Raw genomic sequence first — 22,831 nt, 5'->3', positions numbered from 1 at the left:
CTACATTTTATTTTTGCCAGGTGAGCAGTCTGATTGATAAAACACTTTGAAAAATTGGCAAGAATTTTCCTTGAGGAAAAACTTGATCTTCAAATGGATCTAGGACATTATTGCTTTCTATGTTTTTCATTGAGGATATTATTTTATGGATCATTTATTGCAGTGGACTTCTAAGTGAATTGAATTTTATAAATATCCAAATATTTTCATACTGTGAATTTAATTTATGTTCGAAAGGATTGATATGTAATGACTACTACATAGGAAATGTACATATTCTGGAAAAATAATTTCAGCAGGCAGAAAAGTAAATTACATTTTAGTTTCTTAAGCTGTATATTTGTTGAATTATTGATATATTTGGACTTGCACAGAGGGATACAATCTCACTGTTTTAACGCTTTACATTGCTGTTTACTTAGCATTAACTTTAATGTTTCATACTAATCGGGGGGCAATTTTTAGTATAGATTTGTTTGAGGAGGGTTTTATTTGGAGAAAAGTATTTTGATTGTTTTTAAGAATTTCTTAGTAATTTGAACCAAATGGTGGCCTGCAACTTCAAAAAAGGCCATCCTGTGTCCGCTTTAATGAGTGGATAGCTCATGTGTGATTTGCAACATCTCTCGGCACTATAACAATTAAAATAGTCCTCTGTTTTTCCCTCATGTGAGAGCTATGTGTATAGATTTTTCCTTTTTTTTGCTACGTTATTTTAAAATTTAAATCTAATAAAAAATTCAAAGTTCTGTTCCTCTTTTGTCACTTAAAATAGTAAAATAAAGCTTTTTAAACTGTCATTACACATCTGGAGTATTAGCCAACCTATTCCTTTTAAGGCAATTCCATTTTCTTTCTATTTCTGACTTAATTAAAATTTAGTGACAAGTACAGATTATACATTCAGAACAATTATTTCAGTAACATTGAGTTAAGTGTTATAAAATGATTTCCAAATTTCAGCTAATAGCCAACTGTTTCAGACAGTATAGTTAAGGAAAGAATATTAGGTTTGGTTTCGAACCTTAATTTAATAGTTGTGTGACCTTGCATATGTGACTATCTTTTAGAGCCTGAATTTCTTCATCTATAAAATGGGGATACATTTATCCTAACAAAAAGGATCTTACAGTATCCTTTAGCAGACTGATTCAAATTGCTTATCTTTATCATCTATAAATTGGGGATACATTTATCCTTACGGAGTCCACACTTCTTTGTAGCTGGGGAGACCATGAAAAATAAGACAAAAAGCCCTTGTCCTCTTAGAGCTTCCATTCTAGAGGAATGAAATATAAAGTATCTGCCGTACTAATAACAGCTCAATTCCTGTCATTCTCCTTTTCTTTGTGGAAATATAGTTATCTGTAATTTTCACAGGATTATTATAAGGATAGTATGTTATTAAGTGCTGTAAGAATGTCATGTATTATTACTATGGCAAAAGTATTTGGATATTGCCTCGGAGTCAACAGTATATTATTTATCTCTTTTCTGTCATTTTTAGTGGACGAGTACAAAATAATTGCTTTAAGATTACTCTCCATTTAGATTCAGTTATTCATTCCATGCTTAGTTAACATGTGGTTCTCCCCGTGTTGCTGCATTCTTTCCTTGTGCTGTGCTGTGTATATAGCTGTCCTTTTCCTAGATTAAAAAGTCCTTTGCCATCAGGAACCATTTTAATCTTTATTTATTCAGTTTTTTACCTCCTCAGTACCTGATAGTGTTTGTTTTGGCATGTATAAGCCGGTATTTTCTGGAGTGATAACCTGTTTATTTAACTTTATTTCCTTCAATAAAGATGATTTGCTGAATAAGTAAGTAAAAATCTTATAGCTGTAAGGCTTATCATGCTAATATATTCACAAATGAAACTTTTCAATAATTGGGTAAGTGTGCAAAAATGTATATATAAAAATTGTCACTAGCAAAATTTGGAAAGAGTATAAATGTTCATCAGTGGGAATTGATTAAATAAATCGCATTGCTCTCATATACTATGCACCTACTAAAAATGATAATATGCCTCAGTAATTTTCCACCCACTGATCCCTTCACCCTGCTTATTGGCCATAAATCCCCAGCAGTCTTTGCTGAATTTGGAGTTAAGCCTGATCACTCACCTATTGCAATAGTCCTGCATAAGACCTTAAAAAAAAAAAAAAAGTGAACCAATATTTATTGCTATAAAATGAAACACAGGGATGCTTGTCAGTCTGTTAAGCGTCCAACTTGGGCTCAGGTCATGATCTCACGGTTTGTGAGTTCAAGCCCTGCCTCCGGCCCTGTGCTGATAGCTCAGAGCCTGCGGCCTGCTTCAGATTCTGTGTCTCCCTCTCTTTGCCCCTCCCCTGCGTTTGCTCGCGCTCTCTGTGTCTCAAAAATATGCAGCAAAAAATAAAATGAAAAACATGATGTATTATAAATTAAATAAAGGTAAGCTATAAACGTAGATTATTCTAATTTTGTTTAAATAGGTATAAAAACTCGACAGTTAACTAGAGTAATTAGAGTTAAATATATCAGAATGGTTGAGTGATTTTTTTTGTGTGGGGTTTATAAGTGATTTTTACTTTGTTATGTCTTTTTTGATGAGCTGAGAAACATTACTTTTATAATCACAAAAACTGTTTCTAGTTTGTGAAGAGGAGGGAAAACATCCATTTGTTTTTCAAATTATGTATTTTTATTTTTAGATTTAGCTAATTATGGACACTCTACATAACAGGTGTGCAGTAGAAACTTATGAAACACAAACATATCTTGGTTCTTCAATTTTGGATTATTTATGTAAACACTTTTAATATTGTTTATTTACTTTTTCACTTGTCTTAAATATGAAGTATACTTAAATTAAATGCAGATTCCATCAGGGGTGCCTGGGTGACTCAGTTGATTAAGCATCCGACTTCAGCTCAGGTCATGATCTCCCAGTTCATGAGTTCAAGCCCTGTGTCAGGCTCTGTGCTGATAGCTTGGAGCCTGGAGCCTGCTTCGGATTCTGTGTCTCCCTCTCTCTCTGTCCCTCCTCCACTCAAACTCTGTCTCTCTCTCAAAAGTAAACATTAAAAAAATTTTAAAAACATGCAGATTCCATCAAAACCCCAAAAGCAAAGCAATAGGTATGGAAAGTGAAGGCATAAAATGATGTTGTATAGTTTTGAAAACAAAAGTGAATGTAGTCTGGTGTATAAGTACTGTATCTGCCCAACTAATTGCACATTATTGCAGATGAAATCTCATGTGATAGCTGAGAAAAATCAGATATGTTCTAAATTCTGACAGTATTTGAACTGAATCATATTACCTTCTCTGGCATTGGTTCCAGAGATTATTAATACAGAAAACCTTACTGATTCCATTTTTAAGATGCCAAAAGTGGATGTTGAGACCCAGAGGTAATGGAACTTGTCCAAGTTTTCACTCTTTGGAGTCAAAGAATGTTGGGTATGAGTGCATTTATACATGTAGCCATTGTTAAGCAGAGCCCCTATGCATGACATCGTAGAAGAATTTTCAGTATCATAAAACTCTTGAAAATAAAAAACAGTGGTGTGATCCTGCTTTAGCAATACTCAGCATCTATTAACATGGAAGGTGTCCAGAAACACACTGGAAGAGTATTTTTGTGCTAAGAAGGAAAGGGAATGTGCAGATAACGTCTAACTTGCATGCATAGGGACTTTGTGTCCACCTGTAAATACTAAACACATAAAACCATTTTCATATCTGGCTCCACAAGTTTTAAAAAATAATTTCTTCATTTATTAGCTCAACTATTTCTATAAAGAGATATTTCCCCTTACCTCTCTTAGGGTTACACAGTAGTGTAGTTCATACAGGAAAGACCAGATAAGTGCTTGATTGCTTTTATTAGTTTTCAAGAAAAGGAGTTGGTTCCCTTTGTTTTCTCCAAAAGCAGCTAATTGGCACAGTTGACCCTGGAACAACATGGGTTTGAACTGTGTGGACCCATTAATCAGATTTTTTTTTTCGATAAATATAGGATAGTACTGTAAATGTATTTTCTCTTCCTTAATTTTCTTAGTAATGTTTTTTCTCTGGCTTTTTTTTTTTGTAAGAATGAAGTATATAGTACATACAACATACAACATATATATTACTTAATTATTTATGTTATCGGTGAGGCTTCCTTCCAACCAATAGTAGGGTATTAGTAGTCAGGTTTTCAGAGAGTCAAAGTTACACAGGGTTGTTGTTTTTTTTTTTTAAGTTTATTTATTTATTTTGAGAAAGAGAGAGAGAGAGCATGAGTGCAAGTGGGAGAGGGGCAGAGAGAGAGAATCCCAAGCAGGCTCCACGCTGTCAGTGCAGGGCCCGACTTCGGGTTCAAACTCACAAACTCAACCTAAAAATCGTGAGGTCATGGCCCGAGCTGAAATCAAGAGTCAGATGCTTAACTGACTGAGCCGCTCAGGCACCCCTATGCAGGTATTTTTAATTGCGTGTGGATTGGTGCCCCTAACTGCTGGGTTGTTCAAGGGTCAGCTGTATTTCTTAGGTCTTTGGCCAGTAGGGAGCCCCTTTAGATTAGCTCCTGAGTATAGATTCCCAATAGTCTTTAATAGTTTTTATGCCGTTTGGTATAACAATGTTTCAGTCTCTTCTTATACTTTTTCTGTAATAGATCTGGAATCAGTTATATCTCCAAAAGCCCTTGTTTCTTTTAGTGGAAAATGGTGTTTCAACATTACAATCTGACACTAAGGATGCTGTAGCTACCAGATTGTTCAGTGTTTCTGGGCCATTTCAGTGTACAGACTAGGAAATAACTTTTTTTTATTTTTTAATTTAATTTTATTTTTTTAAATTTTTTTTAACGTTTATTTATTTTTGAGACAGAGAGAGACAGAGCATGAACGGGGGAGGGTCAGAGAGAGAGGGAGACACAGAATCCGAAGCAGGCTCCAGGCTCTGAGCGGTCAGCACAGAGCTCGACGCGGGGCTCGAACTCACGGACTGCGAGATCATAACTTTTTTTCTAAACTAAAACAGCTTATGAGTTTATGCTGTTACTTGTCATTCAAATTAAGCACTTTGGCATGTTAAACTTCTCTAGACTGTATTTCTTTCTTTATCTCTTTCTTTCTTTATTTCTTTCTCTTTCTTTCTTCCTCCCTCCCTCCCCCCCTTCTTCCTTCCTTCCTTCCTTCCTTCCTTCCTTCCTTCCTTCCTTCCTTCCTTCCTTCCTTTTCTATCTCTTTTCTTCCACAATGGTAATACTTGTTTTCAAGGCCATGGCAAATGATAGAATGTGTCATGATTATTTTTTTGCTTTCGGCTACATCATATATATAATAGTTTCAGAATAGCATTACCAACACTACTCCACTAATACGATTATTGAAGACAGGTAAATTGTTTTGCATATACTCCCCATTTTAAGTCTTTTTTTTTTTTAATTTTGAAATAATTAAAAATTTCTAGAAAAGTCACAAGAGTATTATAGACTTCCCTTGTGTATTTCACTCAGGCTTCCTATTTGATAAAACTTACTACGTTTGCTTTATCATGCCCTTCCTTTGTTCCCAGCTATCTCCCCCCTCCCCACGCATATAGGCACAATTTGTTCTGACTATATTTTTTCCTGAACCAATTAAAAGTAAGTTGTGGACATGATGTCCTGTTACTCCTCAGTAATTCAATGTATATTTTCTAAGGCAAGGACACTCTTACATAACCACAGAATAACCATCAAATTAATGACTGAGCTACCCAAATGCCGCTGGTTAATGCTAATTTTGATCGCTTGTTTGAGTTGGTGATTGTCAGGTTTCTCTATTTGAGACTACTCTTTCTTTTCCCCTTTGTAATTAATAAATATTTTATAGGAAAATACTTTGAAACTGTGTTAACGTCCTGTCCCCCAGCAAACTCTCACCAACTCCTTTTAGCATCCATTGATGAGTGTTTCCTTAGTGTCTTATGGTTGTCAAATGGTAGTTTTCTAATTCTGTCATTCTTTCTATAATTTATTAGTTGACATCAATTTTACTTATTAGTTTGGATTCATGGTTTCTTATTTAATGCATTATTATCATTTTTAATTTCGGCAGAAGGAATCCCTTCAAGCTGACTCCTGTGTCTTTTTGACATGTCTTCATCATTCTTTGAGCTTCCTTACTTTCTGGCACAAAAAAATTTTCAGGCTCACTTTTTATTTTATTGCCCTGGGAATCAGGTATTTCTCCAAGGAGCTCTAATTATTTTTAGTGGACAATGGTACTTGGAAACTAAGATATACACACTAGATAGGCTCCTTGCTACAAAGGTGTCATTGCTTTTAGATCCTCTCAGTAGACAGAGGTAGGAAATACATGTTTGTATGAATATATGTACGTGTATGTAAATCTCTGTGTTATATGTGTTTGTATGTGGGCATATGCACATTTATAGTAATTTAATCTTTATTAATTTTGATATTTGTTTAAGACTCCCAAGCCTGCCTTTGCAGTCCACCAGAGTTCATTTTAGCCTTCTCCATTTCTATATTTATAATTCCATTCTCTGACAGTGAGAAATGTGGCTCCTGTTATCTTCAGTATACTTATTTGTTCATTTTCCCCTATATTTAATGAGTTGCCTCTTTAACCCCTTTGGGGCAGGTCCTATCAATCTCAGCCATGTTTTTGGCTATACCTGCTTCTTGATTCCAATAAACTTCCTTTGTCCCGGCTTCAGCTGCCAAATGGTAGAGAAGGGAAGGGAAGAGAAGACCAATAATTTGTTTTTTCAAGTAAGAAAGCTGTTCAGTTGATTTTACTAGAATATATTTGGGTGTTGGTTATTTTGGGTCACATATTCTTGAATATGTGATTTGCCCTTTCAGACAGTTAAGCATCCAACTCTGGATGCTGGCTCAGGTCATAATATCACAGTTCGTGGGACTGAGCCCTGCGTTGGGCTCTGCTGCTGACAGCACAGAGCCTGCTTAGGATTCTCTCTCCTCCCCTCTCTCTCCCCCGCTCATGCTTGCTCTCTGTCTCTCAAAATAAATAAATAAACATTAAAAAATAAAGTAAGATAAACTCTTACAGGCATAGAAACTCCAGTCACTACAAACTCTCAAAACTAGTCAGTGAAAAATCTCGTCCAGAACAAAGCCATACTGAGAACCTGATGGGAACAGGACCCAACTGAAAAGAGCAGGGACAATAGAAGAAATGAGTAATTCCAGATAAAGAGGGGAAAGAGAAAGGAGTGAAGAGATCTTACATAGCAAGGAGCCGTATTTTCAAACATTACCCAAAAACTGGAGAAGGATCTCTGTGTATTTGGAAAAGCTAACTACCCTAACATAAAAATGACTTTAAAAAATGAGTATAAAAAAATGATAGAACTGAAACTTGATACAAAGTTATTGTGAGAAAAAAAAGCAAATAGGAATAAAATAAATCTCTAAAGACAAAGAAAATACACCACAAAGACTTGCCAACAAAACAGGTAAACACTATACACCAGTACTTCAAAACAAGCTGAAAAGACTAAAAAGTTACAAACAATATGAAAGTACACCATAAATTAGAATTAGAACCGTCAAAATTATTCATTCAGAGCTTAGATGATAAAACTCAGGAAAGAATAAGAATGAAAAGAAAAAAAATCAATTCAAAAAAGAAGACTAGAAGAAAAATTAATAAACTACAGTTAATGTGTAAGCAAAAGAGAGTATTAAAAAGGAGGAAAAATTTTAAATTAAAAAAAATTAGAAAAAATGGCAAATACTGAAAACAGTTAAAGGACATCCAACAAACATATAATAGGAGTCCTGAAAAAAAGAAAAATAAAGCAAGGGAATAAAACCAATGAAACAATAATTAGAGAAAACATTTCTGATAAAAAAAATCTAAAACCATAAATGAAAGGCACCCCATATGCCTGTAGGAGTTTAGTGTTGATCCTGTCACTCATATGCTACTGTAGTGAGCAAAACTCATTCTTTTTTACACACTTTCCTCACTTTTGTCTTATGTGTTGTAATATAGAAAGTCCCTGTAGGTTATTTTGGAGTTCTTTTGTTCTGTGGACTAGCAAATGTCCCGTTAACACCAATGGCAAAACCCACATAGATCTTGTAGCTGTTAGTGGTTCGTCCCTCCCTTCTGGTATTTGGGGATTTTGTGTATGAGGTTTTGATTTTGCTATCTAATTGCTCAGACTTTATGAGGGAATTGGCAGAGATTTAAAAGTTTTAGCTGTTGTCACATCCTTCTTCCCAGAATTCTCACAAAATTTTTCCCATTTAAAAGTTGTGAACCCCTAATCTCTAGACCATGCTGGCTTCTGCACTCAGTGTTAACATTATAATGCATTAAATACAAACTAAACTATAGTTAACAATTAACTATATAGTATGTGTTACACTTATCTTGTTAGTAACTAATAGGTTGGTGTCTAAGAACTTTTTTGTATTGTCTAAAGCTAGATATTATGAAAACTGAATTTCTTATGTATTTACTCTTGAATGCATTAACTAGGGAAAAGATACATTGAAAGAAGCACTCATATATAAAAAATATAAATAGGGGCGCCTGGGTGGCTCAGTCGGTTAAGTGTCTGACTTCAGCTGAGGTCATGATCTCCCAGTTTGTGAGTTCGAGCCCCATGTTGGTCTCTGTGCTCATAGCTCAGAGCCTGGAGCCCGTTTCGGATTCTGTGTCTTCTCTCTCTCTGCCCGTCACCCCACTCACACTCTATTTCTTCTTAAAAAAAATCTATCTATCTACGTAGATATATAGATATATATGTGTCTGTGTGTATATATATATATATATGAATAAAATAAAACATAAAACAACTATATGTTTGCAACTTGCCAACACTGATGGAATCTTTAAATATATATATATATATATATAATTTTATATAAATTTATATATATGTATATGAATAAGACAGCTTTATTGAGATATAATTCACATATCCTACAATTCATTCATTTAAAGTATACCATTTCAGGGCTCCTGGGTGGCTCAGTTAAGTGTCTGACTCTTGGTTTCAGCTCAGGTCATGATCTCATGGTTCACGGGTTCGAGCCCTGTGTCAGGGTCTGCTCTGACAGTGCAGAGCCTGCTTGGGATTCTCTTTCTCCCTCTGTCTCTGTCCCTCCCATGCTCTCTTTCTCTTTCTCTCCTCTCAAAATAAATAAATTTTAAAAACGTGTTATTAAAAAAAATAAGGTATACCATTCAGTGGGTTTTAGTACATTCATAATTGTGCAGCCATTACAGCAAACAATTTTAGAACAATTTTTCACCACGAAAAGAAACCCTGTACTCATTAGTAGTCAGTCCTCATTTCTTTTTTTTTTTTATTTTTTTTTAACATTTATTCATTTTTGAGAGTGAGAGAGACAGAGCATGAGCGGGGGAGGGGCAGAGAGGGAGACACAAAATCTGAAGCAGGCTCCAGGCTCTGAGCTGTCAGCACAGAGCCTGACGCGGGACTTGAACTCACAGACTATGAGATCATCCCCTGAGCTGAAGTTGTACACTTAACCAACTGAGTCATCCAGGCACCCCAGTCAGTCCTCATTTCTCCCTGATTCCACCCTTTTCTCCCCACTAGTCCTTGGCAATGACTAATCTACTTTCTATCTCTATACATTTGCCTATTCTATACATTTCATATAAATAAAATCATACAATATTTGTGACTGGCTTCTTTCACTTTCGTCTATGTTGTAGCATATATCAGTACTTCATTTCTTTTTATTGCTGAATAATATTCCATCATATGGATGTATCGCATTTTATTTATCCATTCATCAATTAATGAACATTTGGATTATTTCCAATATTTTTCTATTATGAACAATGCTGTTATGAACATTTGTGAGCCAGTTTTTGTGTAGATGTGTGTTTTTATTTCTCTTGGGTATACGTCTTGCAGAATGTATGATTTTGCATGTTTTCGTAAATAGGTTCTCCCTTTCTGTGGATTATCTTTTTACTTTATTGATAATATTATTTGAAGGGATAGAGTTCTTAATTTTGATGAAGTCTATTTTCTCTTGTTTTCCTTTTGTCCCATGTACTTTTATCTAAAAATGTTTTGCCTGAATCAAGGTCATAAAGACATACTCCTATATTTTCTTCTGACAGTTCTATAGTTTTAGCCCTTACATTTAGGTATGTGATCTATTTTAAGCTAATTTTTGTATATGGTGTGACAAAGGGATCCAAATTCATTTTTTTGCATGTGGACATTCAGTTGTCCCAACTCCATTTGTTAACCCACATGTTCTGATAAGTAGTATGTTCATTTTTGTTCAATTCTATTTTTTCATTTGTTATGATTAATTCTTTGATACATGAGTTGTCTCAATTTTTTTTCTAACCCATTTGTGATTTTGCTACTTAAATTTTTAAATTGATTTCTTACTTAAATGCATTGTGCTCATTCGATTGTGGAACATATGACTAATTCTTAAAAATTCAAAGAGAAGTCATACAGAGAAAGACAGATACCGTATGTTTTCATTCTTATGTGGATCCTGAGAAACTTAATAGAAGACCATGGGGGAGGGGAAGGGGAAAAAAAGGAGGGAAGGAGGCAAACCATAAGAGACTCTTAAAAACTGAGAATAAACTGAGGGTTGATGGGGGGAGGGGAAAGTGGGTAATGGGCATTGAGGAGGGCACCTGTTGGGATGAGCACTGGGTGTTGTATGGAAACCAATTTGACAGTAAATTTCATATTAAAAAAATTCAAAGACAGTAACATGGTCTAAGTATATAATGTAGTCAATTTTTATTCTTTGTGTGCCTGTATAGGATGAATATTCACCAATTGTTGGAGATAATGTTATGTCTTCTAGCTCAAGCTTGACAAAGTAGATGTTTATATCATTTGTATCCTTGGTGATTTTTTTCATCTACCCTATGTCAGTTAATAACTGACATTGAATTGTGTTAAATTGTGTTAAACAGAAATATACTAAAATCTTTTATCATCAGGGTGGATTTCTGTTTCTTTTATTTTTTTCCCATGTTTATTTAGTTTTAACTTATTGAAAGTTTCAAGCATACACAAAAGGAAAGAGAATAGTATAATCAATTCCTATTGCCCTCTCATCTTTTATATGGCCAATGTATTTTCTCTGCCCTCTTATGTTCCTCCAGTACTTTAAAACAAATCCTAGACATAACTATATTATTGTTTTATAGACTCAATGTTTAGATTTTTTTCACACATTTACCACAGTATTTGCATGCCATTCCCTTTCACATTTTCACCTATCTTGAAGCATTTTCCTTCTTCCCAAAACGTATACATTACAGTATCCTCTAGTGAAATCTTAGTGGTAAGTTTTATTAGTTTTTGTTTCTTTGAAAATGGTTGTAATCTTGCACATTTTCTAGAAAGTAAGTGCAGAATTCAAGTTTGACAGTTATTCACCCAGAACATTTTGAAGATACTATTCCCATGTCTTTCAGCGGCCATTATTGTTGTTGAGAAATAAAGAGGAAGTCTAATTTCTGTTTCTTTGTAGATAATTTCACTGGCTGCTTTAAAGACTATCTCTTTTTCTTTGGTATTCTGTAGTTTCACCATGATGTGACAAATGAAAGTATGTCATAAGGAATTAAGTGATAGTAATTTTGAGTTTTTAGGTTTAATTTAGTAATATTCTGCTTCTAAGTGATGATTAGTGGTATGTAAACAAGTACATAAAGGAATTAAAAAAAGAGCCTTACGGTAAATTCTTTCGGAGTACATGATTCTTAATTTGTCAGCTTTATAACTTTCTTCTCAAGATCATATGTATGTACATGATGTTACATGGCATAGTGTGCTTTATCTTTCCACAGCACTATTGGAAATAATTATGAAAAATGGAAGCACGGCTGGAAATAGCCCTCACTGCCGAAAACCATCAGGTTGTGGTGACCAAAACAAGCCTAATTGCACGAAGGACAGCATATCTGGTAGTGGTGAAAGTGGAAAAGGCTACACCAAAGATCAAGTAGATGGAGTTCTCAGGTAGGGATAAACATGAATTATATCACAACTATAATTGATACTAATGTAACTTTTAAATGTTGTAACACCTAAAAAAGTGTGTGAACTATTATTCAGTGGAGGAACAGACATGGAGGAATTGAACTCTGGGTGTCTTATATTTTATGTTATTTTGTCACATCAGTCTGTAAAGTACCGACTCTATGGAAGGTTCCATCTTTTAAAGTAACTATAAGGCACAGAGTTGCTTCCAGGTATTTTTCTCTTGAGGAATATTATTTTTATTTTTTGACACAGCATAGTATTTAGATAACTGTATTGAAAGAGGATGAAGAATTGTTTTGTCTTATGTATGCATGAAAGCAGGGAATTTCATGAGAGGAAAATTGAGGACAATAGCAATAGCATTTTCAGTTTCCTACTTATATTAATGTAGAATAGTTTTTTTTTTCTATTTATATTCTTTCTTTAAGGGCATCTTTATACATAGGCAAACATCATAGTGTCCTCTCCTTTTTTAAAAATTAAAAAAAAAATTTTAAATTTAATTTAATTTTTTAATTTAATTTTTTAAAATTTACATCCAAATTAGCATATAGTGCAACAATGATTTCAGGAGTAGATTCCTTAATGCCCCTTACCCATTTAGTCCATCCCCCCCTCCCATACCCCCTCCAGTAACCCTCTGTTTGTTCTCCATATTTAAGAGTCTCTTATGTTTTGTCCCCCCTCTGTTTTTATATTATATTTGTTTTCCTTCCCTTATGGTCATTTGTTTTGTCTCTTAAAGTCCTGATATGAGCGAAGTCATATAATATTGTCTTTCTCTGACTAATTTCACTTAGCATAATACTGTCTAGTTCCATCCACGATAGTTGCAAATGGCAAGATTTCATTCTTTTTGACTGCTGAGTAATACTCCATTGTATATATATACCACATCTTTATCCATTCATCCATCGATTGACATTTGGGCTCTTTCCATACTTTGGCTATTGTCGACAGTGCTGCTGTAAACATTGGGGTGCATGTGCCCCTTCAAAACAGCACACCTGTATCCCTTGGATAAATGCCTAGTAGTGCAACTGCTGGGTCTCAGGGTAGTTCTATTTTTAGTTTTTTGAGGGACCTCCATACTATTTTCCAGAGGGGCTGCACCAGCTTGCATTCCCATGTCCTCTCCTTTTAATATTTTTCTTACTCTAATTACTCTGCCTCAGTGTTTTTAGTTTTACCTCCTGATACTCTTCTATTTACAGAGAAGAATCAGAGTTGGAAAATTGTGAACTGGGTTTTGGGGCTCTGGCTTAACTGATTTTATAATTAGGAAAAGATTTTCTGGGAATAAAATGAACCTTTCAGTGTGAAACACTAGAGAAAATAATGTTTTGTTTTCTGCTACAGCTTAGGGATGTCATATTAATATTGTACTGATCTCACTCTCTAGGGAAAGTAAAATGTAAGAATGAAGGACTCTAAATCGTGATTAATCAGATAATTCACATGGAGAGCGAATTATAGTACAGTGAACTAGCTAAGTGAGGAGTAGGTAAAACAACTTAGATTGTCTTTCTCTTTACCTGTTTTCCATCTGTTTTTCTTCTAGTCTTATTTCCTGTTTTTCTCACCTTTTTTTCTCCATTGCTTTTTGGTTCATTCTTTTTTTTTCTTACCGTAATTTAGAATTGAAGTCCTTTAAAATAAAATATCAATGTATTTATATTTTTCTTTTTTCCCCTCTATATTTAGATGCTAAAGCTTGATTGTAACATTTTATCTGAGTGTGACCACAGATGTTGGTGTTTGGTGGGAAAAAAAAAGAAAAGAAAAAAGACTCCCTAATCATGGTAAAGCCATTATGAACATGAATGGTAGTGAAGCACTTTTGGGGTATAAGTAATGTTGCTAACTACTTTTATAACTAGTATTGTGTCAGAGGTGGCTGCATAAGTGAGATTAAGTGGATGAATAAATGAGAGACTTCCTTTTGAATTTCTTCAAGAAGAACCTTTAGACAGTGTGCTGGAATGCATTCCGGGACACCATATCTGTTTGAAAACAAATTGTATTTTCTTGTAGAATTTACTTTTTATTGGGAGGGTATGTTCTTAATGAAAGACCTAAATGAAGTTAATTGTATTATATGTGATTTCTATTTAGAATCATTTTTGTGATTTCTTTTAAAAGGCTATAGAACCACTTACATGTTTTGAAATATCACCAAAAGAGAGTTGAAAGTTTGGGAGCATAGGAATCCCCTAATCTAGCACTATTCTTTAAGAATCTTTTTTCTTCATTTCCTCTGCTCTCAGTTGGAAAGGAAAAGAGGAGTAGTTCAGGTCATAGTAGAAATAAGGAAGGAAGAACAGTGCTTTGTTTTGCTGTCTCTTTGAGTATTTAGGCATGGGGACATTTGAGAATGGAGGAATGAAAGATGATAGTGGGTACAGATACACATTGCATAGGGCCAGCATTGGAAAGATGCAGACACAATGTTGAGGAAGTTTCTGTCTGTTGGCTTCTATACTCTCTGTGAAATTGGAGATGAGGTTATCCTCTGGGAGTTAGGAGAAAAGAGATGAGATTGAAAGCTTGAGGAGAGTGGTACAAGGATGGAAAATTTACAGAGAAGAAAGGCAAAGGGAACAGAAGCGTCGCTGGTTAGCGTTGAGGCCCAGCCAAGTTTGAGACCATGAATTCTTATTGGGTATAAGTATTAGCTTAGTAGTATAGCTGTATTAGGGATTGTTTCTCTGGTCAATAATTTTATTATCCCTTTTTTTATTAAATGCAGTTTTTTTTTTCCTTTGAGGACTAAATATGATTGGAACATTCTTTAGTAGAATCCCTAAGTTATTCAAAATACTTCAGTTGGTACCTTACATGAGTTGCTTAGCTGAATTATGTAACACTTATTCATTACAGTAGCCCTTGTAAGTGTTGCTTTAGTAAGGTAACAGATCACCAGCAAACACTTACATGCTGTATGTTTTTGTTTTTTGTTTTACCTATACACAGGGGATTTTTTTCTGAAGAAAGCCATGTTATCTTGTGGTAGCACGATTATGCAAACAAGTTGCTCAGTGACAGTTTGGCTCAATGGGAGAAGCCATGCAATAATACTGCAGCCATTGCATAAGTACGAGCTAGCTTACAGTAAGACTGAAGAAAAAGTATATCACTTTGTAAAGCTAATATTCTGTGTGGCTAAACCCTGTTTGTTGTCTTTGAGTTGAAATCTATTGAAAAATTATTGAGAAGAAGTGTCAAGGATCTAATGCGAAGAGGTTTTGAATTTCTCAAGAAATGCCCATCTTTTATTTTAAAAATTTACCAGATCAGTGTGAAAGCATTAACTAACTGGGTCATCTTTCTATTTATCAATTAGGAACGCTTGTGTTACAATTATTAAGTCATTTGAATTATGGGGATTTGATTAGGATTTGATTTAAGCTCTAGCTCTGTAGATGAAAAGAAATCATTTTGCTAAACTTATAAAATAAATAGTCCTTTGTCTCAGGGATGAACAGCTATTTCCCTAAACACCAGTTAAATTTGGAGTCTATTCAAATGATCAGCTATAACGTGAAAAAAATAATTGAGAGAGGACCGTCCTGCCCTACGCACTACGCTTTCATGCACGTAAAGGAAGATGTAAAGGCTGCACCAGACTGACTTCTCAGTTGTTGAGCTTGCAGTCAGATCTTTCTGGACTGGTTGTTCATATCTCCTTCCAGAGGAGGTAATAGATTACCTCTTCTTAATTTATTTTCTTGTTTATTTCTTTCTTTTTAAAAAAATTCTTTGGTGAAGATAGAGAAGAACGCTTGAAACTTTAAGCAAGGAGTGAACTATATATATGTATATATACACACACACACACACACACATATATATATATATATATATATATATATATATAAAGTATGGCAAATGCATTGAGTTGGTGAAGGCACAATGATCAAAAATATAAATTGAAATAAATATATGAATGGTAATTCATTCATGTGTGAAATATTAAGTAAATGAGTGTATTTGGAGCCTTACTTGAAATAATGGAGTAGTCTGCAGCCTGTCCACTGGTGATGTCAACTTTATACCTCTCTGCTGGCTTCTCAGAAAATTTCTCTTGTTAACATGTGATGAAAAACTCAGTGCAAGGAGGATATAGTAGAACTAGCTACACTTAAGAATTAGTGAAATAAGGGGTACCTGGGTGGTTCAGTCAGTTAAGCGTCTGACTTCGGCTCAGGTCATGTTCTCACGGTTTGTGAGTTCAAGTCCCACGTCGGGTTCTGTGCTGACAGCTCAGAGCCTGGAGCCCTGCTTTGGATTCTGTGTCTCCCTCTGTCTCTGCTCCTCCCCTGCTTGTGCTCTGTGTCTCTCTCTCTCAAAAATAAATAAACATTAAAAAAATAGTGAAATAATTGTTTTTCTACCTCTTTTTGTGACAATTCTTAGCTTTAGACACATCTGCAGAAGATTGCGAATTCCATCCTAATTTTCCTACCCTATCCAGCAGTCCTCTCTTGGGCTGCCTTTTCCTATTGCCTAGCCTTTTATGCTCAGGAAATCTAAACAAAACAATTTTGGAGGGTTAGTCTGGCATATAATTTATCATCTTGTGCATGCAAACCAAGTAATAATGACTTTAGGATTGTTTAGTGTTTTATCACTGCCTTTTGTTTTCTGCATTCACATAGTGTCTATCATATTCTTGGCTCTATTCCTTGTCCCACAGTCTGTTCTCCTCTATTCCAAATTAACTTTTTTTTTTTAATGTTTTATTTATTATTGACAGAGAGAGACAGAGCATGAGCGGGGGAGGGGCAGAGAGAGAGGGAGACACAGAATCAGAAGCAGGCTCCAGGCTCTGAGCTGTCAGCCCAGAGCCCGACGCGGGGCTCGAACTCGTGAACCACGAGATCGTGACCTGAGCTGAAGTCGGACGCTTAACCGACTGAGCCACCCAGGCACCCCCCAAATTAACTTTTGATGCCAACTACATTATAGCACTTACCACCTTTGACCGTTAGATCCTAACCGTTTCTGCCTTCAAATTGGGCCATTCATCCATCCGTCCATCTATTATACATCCATTCACCACATATGGTGAACAAGACATAATCTTTGCCTTCAGGAGGTCTATAGTCTAGAAGAGGGCTCAGACCAGGTAGGTGAGTACACTGTGGTAATTGCCGGGGTAGGGCTCAAGTCCAGAGGGTTTTGGGGAAGATACAGCAGGAGCACCAAACTGAGTCTTGAGGAATTGGAGTTCTTGAGAAAATGAAAAGCCAAGCTGAGGTCTGAAGCAGTTGTGGAAACTAAGTAAGCAAGAAGCAGAGAAGGCACGTTCTGGGCACCAAAACCAACATTTGAAAATACCTGGGAGAGAAAAGTCTGTTTAAACACTGATAGGAAAAGGGGATAGAAAGGAAGAGGTGGGTTACTCAGGTGTCCGAAGGGTTCCTTTTCCTTACCGTGGTTCTGAGGGCAGAATTTTCAAGTCAGACAGACTAAGGTTTGAGTCCTTACTTGTGAGGCCTTTCCTCATCATCCTATTTAAAATAGCTGCCTTCTTGTCCATTCTCTAGTCCCCTTTGTCACTTTATTTTTCTCTATTTATCACCATATGATGTACTTTATATTTTACTTGTTTATTTGTTCATTGTTCATCCCTCTCCCAATTGTAAATTTAATGTGAATCGTGATTCTTTTCACTATTTTATTCACCACTATAGCATCTGAAATAGTGTCCACAGAAAGTAGTTGATCAGTAAATTTTTGTTGAAAAAATAAACTCAGTTCCCCTCTATTACTTTGTTATATGACTTTTGGCAACTTAACCATTCAAAGCCTTGATTTTCTCATTGGTTAAATAGGAATAACATCTAATGAGGAGGAAATGAAACAATTTATGTAAAATAGCCAGTATAATATGATTCTGCAATTCTCTGTGTGAAATCTTTGTGGACCAAATGTAGTTTGGAATTCAGAATTGTTCATATTTTAGGAAGATAGTAAGGAACATATATTACACATTACATAGCAACACTTAACCTCTGGTGAGCAGCCCAGAACCTAATAGTAACATTTCTGCAGCAACATATTCACACCTAAATGGGATAAATGAAAACCCTATAGCAGCTTCACATCCAATCAGGCCAAATTTTGCCTCTGAAAGAGTTCAGTCAGGTTTCTGCATCAAATTGGTTATAGAATAACTTTCATTTTTCAGAGCTTTATGGATTTTGGAACATGGATATGTGATTGTGGACCTGTGCCTGACACACAGTAGGTGTTCTATAAATGTCCCCTTTCATTTTTTTTCTGTCACATAGTTTCTAAACATATCTGGGAGAATGGGTTCTACAAAGGCAGGAAGCATTCTCTGTTTTATTCACAAATATATCTCAAGTGCCCAGAACACTGTGACATAATTGGTGCTCAATAAATATTGCTGGTTAAACAAAGGAAATACCATGTTTATGGAATAAAATGTTAATAATTATTATCAAAGTAGAAACATCCAGTTTTAATTATTTTTATCATAAAGAAGACCTCAAAACAGATTTTTGTTGATGTGTGATTATAAATAGATTTCTATAATCTTATACAGTGTCTTCTCTCTTTTTTTTTTTTTACTTTGTTCATTTAACAAATGTTGAATACTGTCATTATTATTTTTTTTAAGTTTATTTATTTTGAGAGAGAGAGAGAGAGAGGAGCATGTGTGAGGGAGGGGCAGCGAGAGAGGATGAGAGAGAGAATCCCAAGCAGGATCCGTGCTGTCAGCACAGAGCCCAAAGTGGGGCTCGATCTCATGAGCCATGAGATCATGACCTGAGTTGAAATCAAGAGTCAGGTGCTTAATCAACTGAGCCACCCGGGTGCCCCTGAATGCGATCATTATAAAAGGAGGGCTAAGGCTCATTTATTCCAGAAATATTTACTGAGAACCTATCCTGTATCAAGCACTGTGATGGCTTATAGGTTCAGTAGTAAAATAAGATCAATCATGTCTCAGAACTTTAAGTCACTCTGCAGTTCTTTAGCTGCCAGTGAACAATTATTTCTTAGCTCTTTATCCTGTTGCTACTTCAGGCGACTCACACATGGAACACATCTAAAGTCATAAAGTACTCCACAGAAGATGTTTAAAATGTTACTGTATTCTAGTGAAGGAAAATTAGTAAGTTTGGGGGAGAATGTTAACATTTAAAAGTCTTAGTGTTCTCTGCTCCAGTCAGAGTATTTTATTTCTTCATATTCTTTAAAGACTCCGGGCTTAAATCTGTTAACACCTTTAGTTAGCTATGTCAGTAATCTTTAAAAGTATGCTCATCAGAATGAAAATTGGGTGTAACAAACATTTTTGAGTCCTATGATGTATATTATTATGAGGTTTTATCTTTCTTAGAGTGACACAGATGAGTTCTCTTTAGAGTAGCCAAACTGAGTTAATTTGCATTGACGTTGAAACCATAGAGTACTTGTAATTGTTTTACATGCACTAAATTGTTGCTGTGATATTTGGTGAGGTCTACATTATGTGACAATAGAACTCTTGGAATGCAGTGTGTATTAAATTAACCTTAGCTACGACATACCTGGGAAGAGTTTTGGAATTTCTTGGTGCACTTAAGAGTACTATAAAATTATTCTCACTCTCTCATTCTAGCCTCAGTGTGTGCTCTGTCCTTCATCCATGATTGTTACGGGCTTTGCTACTTCTCTGTAGTTGGGATAAAATGCACCAAGGACATTCTCATGGCCAACTCTCCATAGGCTGGAAAGAGGTTAAGGGAATGGTCTGTGGTCAAAAAAGAGAATGAAGCAATAACCTTTAACGGGATAAGCTATCATTTGATACTGAGGAAATAGTCCACAGACAGTTCTTCTTAGTATTCTAATAAGTAAAAAATTAGAGATATTTCCTGAAGTTCTTCCTCGAAATTTACATTATAACACACTCTCTTGTTCACAGCATAAACAAATGTAAAAATTACTATGAAGTGCTTGGAGTTACCAAAGATGCTGGTGATGAAGATTTGAAAAAAGCTTATAGAAAGCTTGCTTTGAAGTTTCATCCAGACAAAAACCATGCACCTGGAGCAACAGATGCTTTTAAAAGTAAAGTAAACCTTTTAAAGCAGTTTTACTAAGCTCTTTGTAGAATCCACTTTACAGTGTTTTAGAATATTAAATTTTGCCTTTAGACTGGTTCATTTAGAAGCCAGCTTAAGCAAGTGTCCTCAAAATCCTTTAAAACTCTATTAGTAATTTGTTATACCAAGAGCCAAACAAATACAGTGTGGCTTCACAAGAGCAAAATGCCAGTTTGGGCGAAGTCCTAAGTAACTTTTCTAGATAATCATGCATGCTTTCTAGTTTACTACACTAGTGTGTGGTATACATAAGCTTCTAGTGCATTACCATCTGCTTCCAAGGGCACTGAAACAAAACATAGCTTTTGCGAGTTTTTAGGATAATAGAGACTGTCTAAAATTGGGAAATTGCTTGGAATTTCTGTTTGCCCAGTGTTGTTATATTTCTGTTAACTGGCCAATTTTTGCATTTTTTTGTATGTGGTTCTAACTATGGTGATTTTTTTTTTTTCTTTTTAAGAATTAGTTTCTTGGGGCACCTGGCTGGCTCAGTTGGTGGAGTATGCAACTCTTGATCTTGGGGTCATGAATCTGAGCCCCACGTTGGGCATAGAGCTTACTTTAAAAAAAAAAGTCTTTTTCCTTTTGCCCACTCATTCTTCCTCATTTTCTTAATATAATTTCAAGGTTTTTTGTTGTCGTTGTTGCCGGTTTCATGAATGAATGTCACCTCATTTTATAATTTCATATTTTGTTACATGCAATTTGTTCATAGTAGTTAACTTCTAATTCATAGGAAAATGCTTAAATTTGTCATTGCCCCCAGGAGCCTGGTGGCTTGGTCGGTTAAGTGTCTGACTTCAGCTCAGGTCATGATTTTGCGGTTTGTGGGTTTGAGCCCCACGTCGGGCTCTGTGATGACAGCTCAGAGCCTGGAGCCTGCTTTGGATTCTGTGTCTCCCTCTCTCTCTGCCCTTCCCTTGCTTGTGCTCTGCCTCTCTCTCACTCTCTCAAAAATAAACAAACATAAAAAAAATTTTTTTTTTAATTTGTGATTGTTCTTCTTGAGAATTTGGCATTTTTACAGTCAGCATATCATGTTTGCAGTGAAACGCTGGGGTCTTGGAATAACAGGATGGAGACACTAATTTTTAAAATGCTCCTAAAACATAGATGATTCCATTGGTCTTTCACAAAATACTGTTGATATTATTTACAAAACAGTTTTATTTCTTGAAGGAAGCTGCCAAGTCCAATGTATTTTGGCAATTAATATATTCCAATAAAAGCAGCTGCCAAAGTGGTGCCGGTAGAAGTAAAATATCCCTGTGACAGTGAGCACCTTCTCTGTTTTCTTCAGTTAAAAGTGGCATCTTGAAAATAGAGAAAATGTTTCTTTACTCCAAAGCACTAACTTTAGCACATAATGTGGAAAAAAAATAATTTCTTTCCACATTATGAATTAAAATCATTTAATTTAAAATTGTTGTTGTTGTTGTTTTCAGTTTTATTTAAGTAATCTCTACACCCAACATGGGGCTCAAACTCATGACTCTGAGATCAAGAGTTGCACGGTCTTCCAACTGAGCCAGCCAAGTACCCCAAATTGTTGGTGCTTTTAAATAGTGAAAAATATCTTGGCAGTGAGTTATTTGCATGTTTGTGATCTGCTAAGTGATTCCAGTTTTAATTCTTCATTAATATTAAAAATGTTAAACTGCTCGTTCCTCTCACTTCATATTGAAGTCGTGGTAGCATTATTAGTCTTGAAATAACAGTGAGTGGATCTACCAATATTTTTACATGTTATGTTACATTTCGAAGAGGTGAGCAGCATAAACGTCACTCCAGCTAGACATTCGGAAGGAACTTGACAAAGGTGATTATACTTTGATGTGGTACATTTCAGAGTCTAATGCTCCGCTTTGCAAACTAGAAACTTAATATTTATCAACATGCTGGGAGGTGGTTCCTCTCTAGAGGAGAGGCTCACATTATTCAGTACACAGGAGGTTATCTGTAAATCAGAATGCCAATTTATTAATCCCAAAGAGGATCAGAATAGGGAATTGGTTGATGAGCGCGTTTTTCATTGAGTGGGTGGAAAACTAGGTTGTAATTCACAGATGCTTGGTGTGCAGAGGTAGTTAATTAGAAGACATTACGGCTAGTGTCATCATACAGAAATCATTTATTCAGCACCCAGGATCTTTTCATTATCTTCTGAATCATCTTACTGTATTCTATTTTAAGTTTATTTATTTATTTTGAGAGAGAGAGCAAGGGAGGGGCAGGGAGAGAGAGGAAGAGAGAGAATCTCAAGCAGTCTGCACTGTCAGCACGGAGCCCAACGAAAGGCTCGATCTCATGGCCTGAGCCAAAACCAAGAGTCGGTCACTTAACAGGCTGAGCCACACAGGCGCCCCTCATTTTATTTTATTTTTAACCAGGTGATCCTAACTTCTGTTTTTGGGATACTAAGCTGTTTGTTTTAAGCAAATATTATAGTTTTTTCTTTTGTATGAAAGGCAAGTATAGATTGATCGCTCTGTAACTGCCAAAAGACATTTTACAGAAGATGGACGCCATTTGCTTTTTATTTCCTTCAAGAATAAAACAGAGGAGGTAATCAGTTTAGGGAATTAAATTAGAGAGAAGAGATATTTTCATTTGTGTGGGTCTTTTGTTTTGTTTTGTTTTTTAAATAAGCTCAGTGCCCAATGTGGGGCTTGAAC

The 22,831-nt window shown here is 35.5% G+C and overlaps 1 protein-coding gene across 6 annotated transcripts in view; it reads left to right on the top strand.

Annotated features, from left to right (window-relative positions):
• Positions 1–22,831, top strand: part of DNAJB14 (DnaJ heat shock protein family (Hsp40) member B14) — a 44,644-nt gene that overhangs the window by 3,955 nt on the left and 17,858 nt on the right. Inside the window, exons 1-5 of one of the 6 annotated variants that reach the window (XM_047090955.1) lie at positions 11,925–12,009; positions 13,436–13,533; positions 13,738–13,835; positions 18,227–18,282; positions 19,976–20,121. In XM_047090955.1, the coding sequence (XP_046946911.1) occupies positions 13,782–13,835; positions 18,227–18,282; positions 19,976–20,121 (256 nt within the window). In that variant the 5' untranslated portion in view covers positions 11,925–12,009; positions 13,436–13,533; positions 13,738–13,781. Of the gene's footprint in view, positions 1–11,837; positions 12,010–13,435; positions 13,538–13,737; positions 13,836–18,226; positions 18,283–19,975; positions 20,122–22,831 lie in introns of those variants that run through there. The other 5 variants (XM_047090953.1, XM_047090954.1, XM_047090957.1 and 2 more) reach the window with 5 other exon arrangements.

The sequence above is a fragment of the Lynx rufus genome, unplaced genomic scaffold (genome assembly GCF_022079265.1).
Source record: "Lynx rufus isolate CCGP_SWC_20201006 ecotype Redwood Valley unplaced genomic scaffold, mLynRuf1.p SCAF_3, whole genome shotgun sequence".
NCBI classification, from domain to species: Eukaryota; Metazoa; Chordata; class Mammalia; order Carnivora; family Felidae; genus Lynx; species Lynx rufus.
Note: the sequence above shows the minus strand (reverse complement) of the source record. Positions and strands in the feature narration are given on the sequence as shown.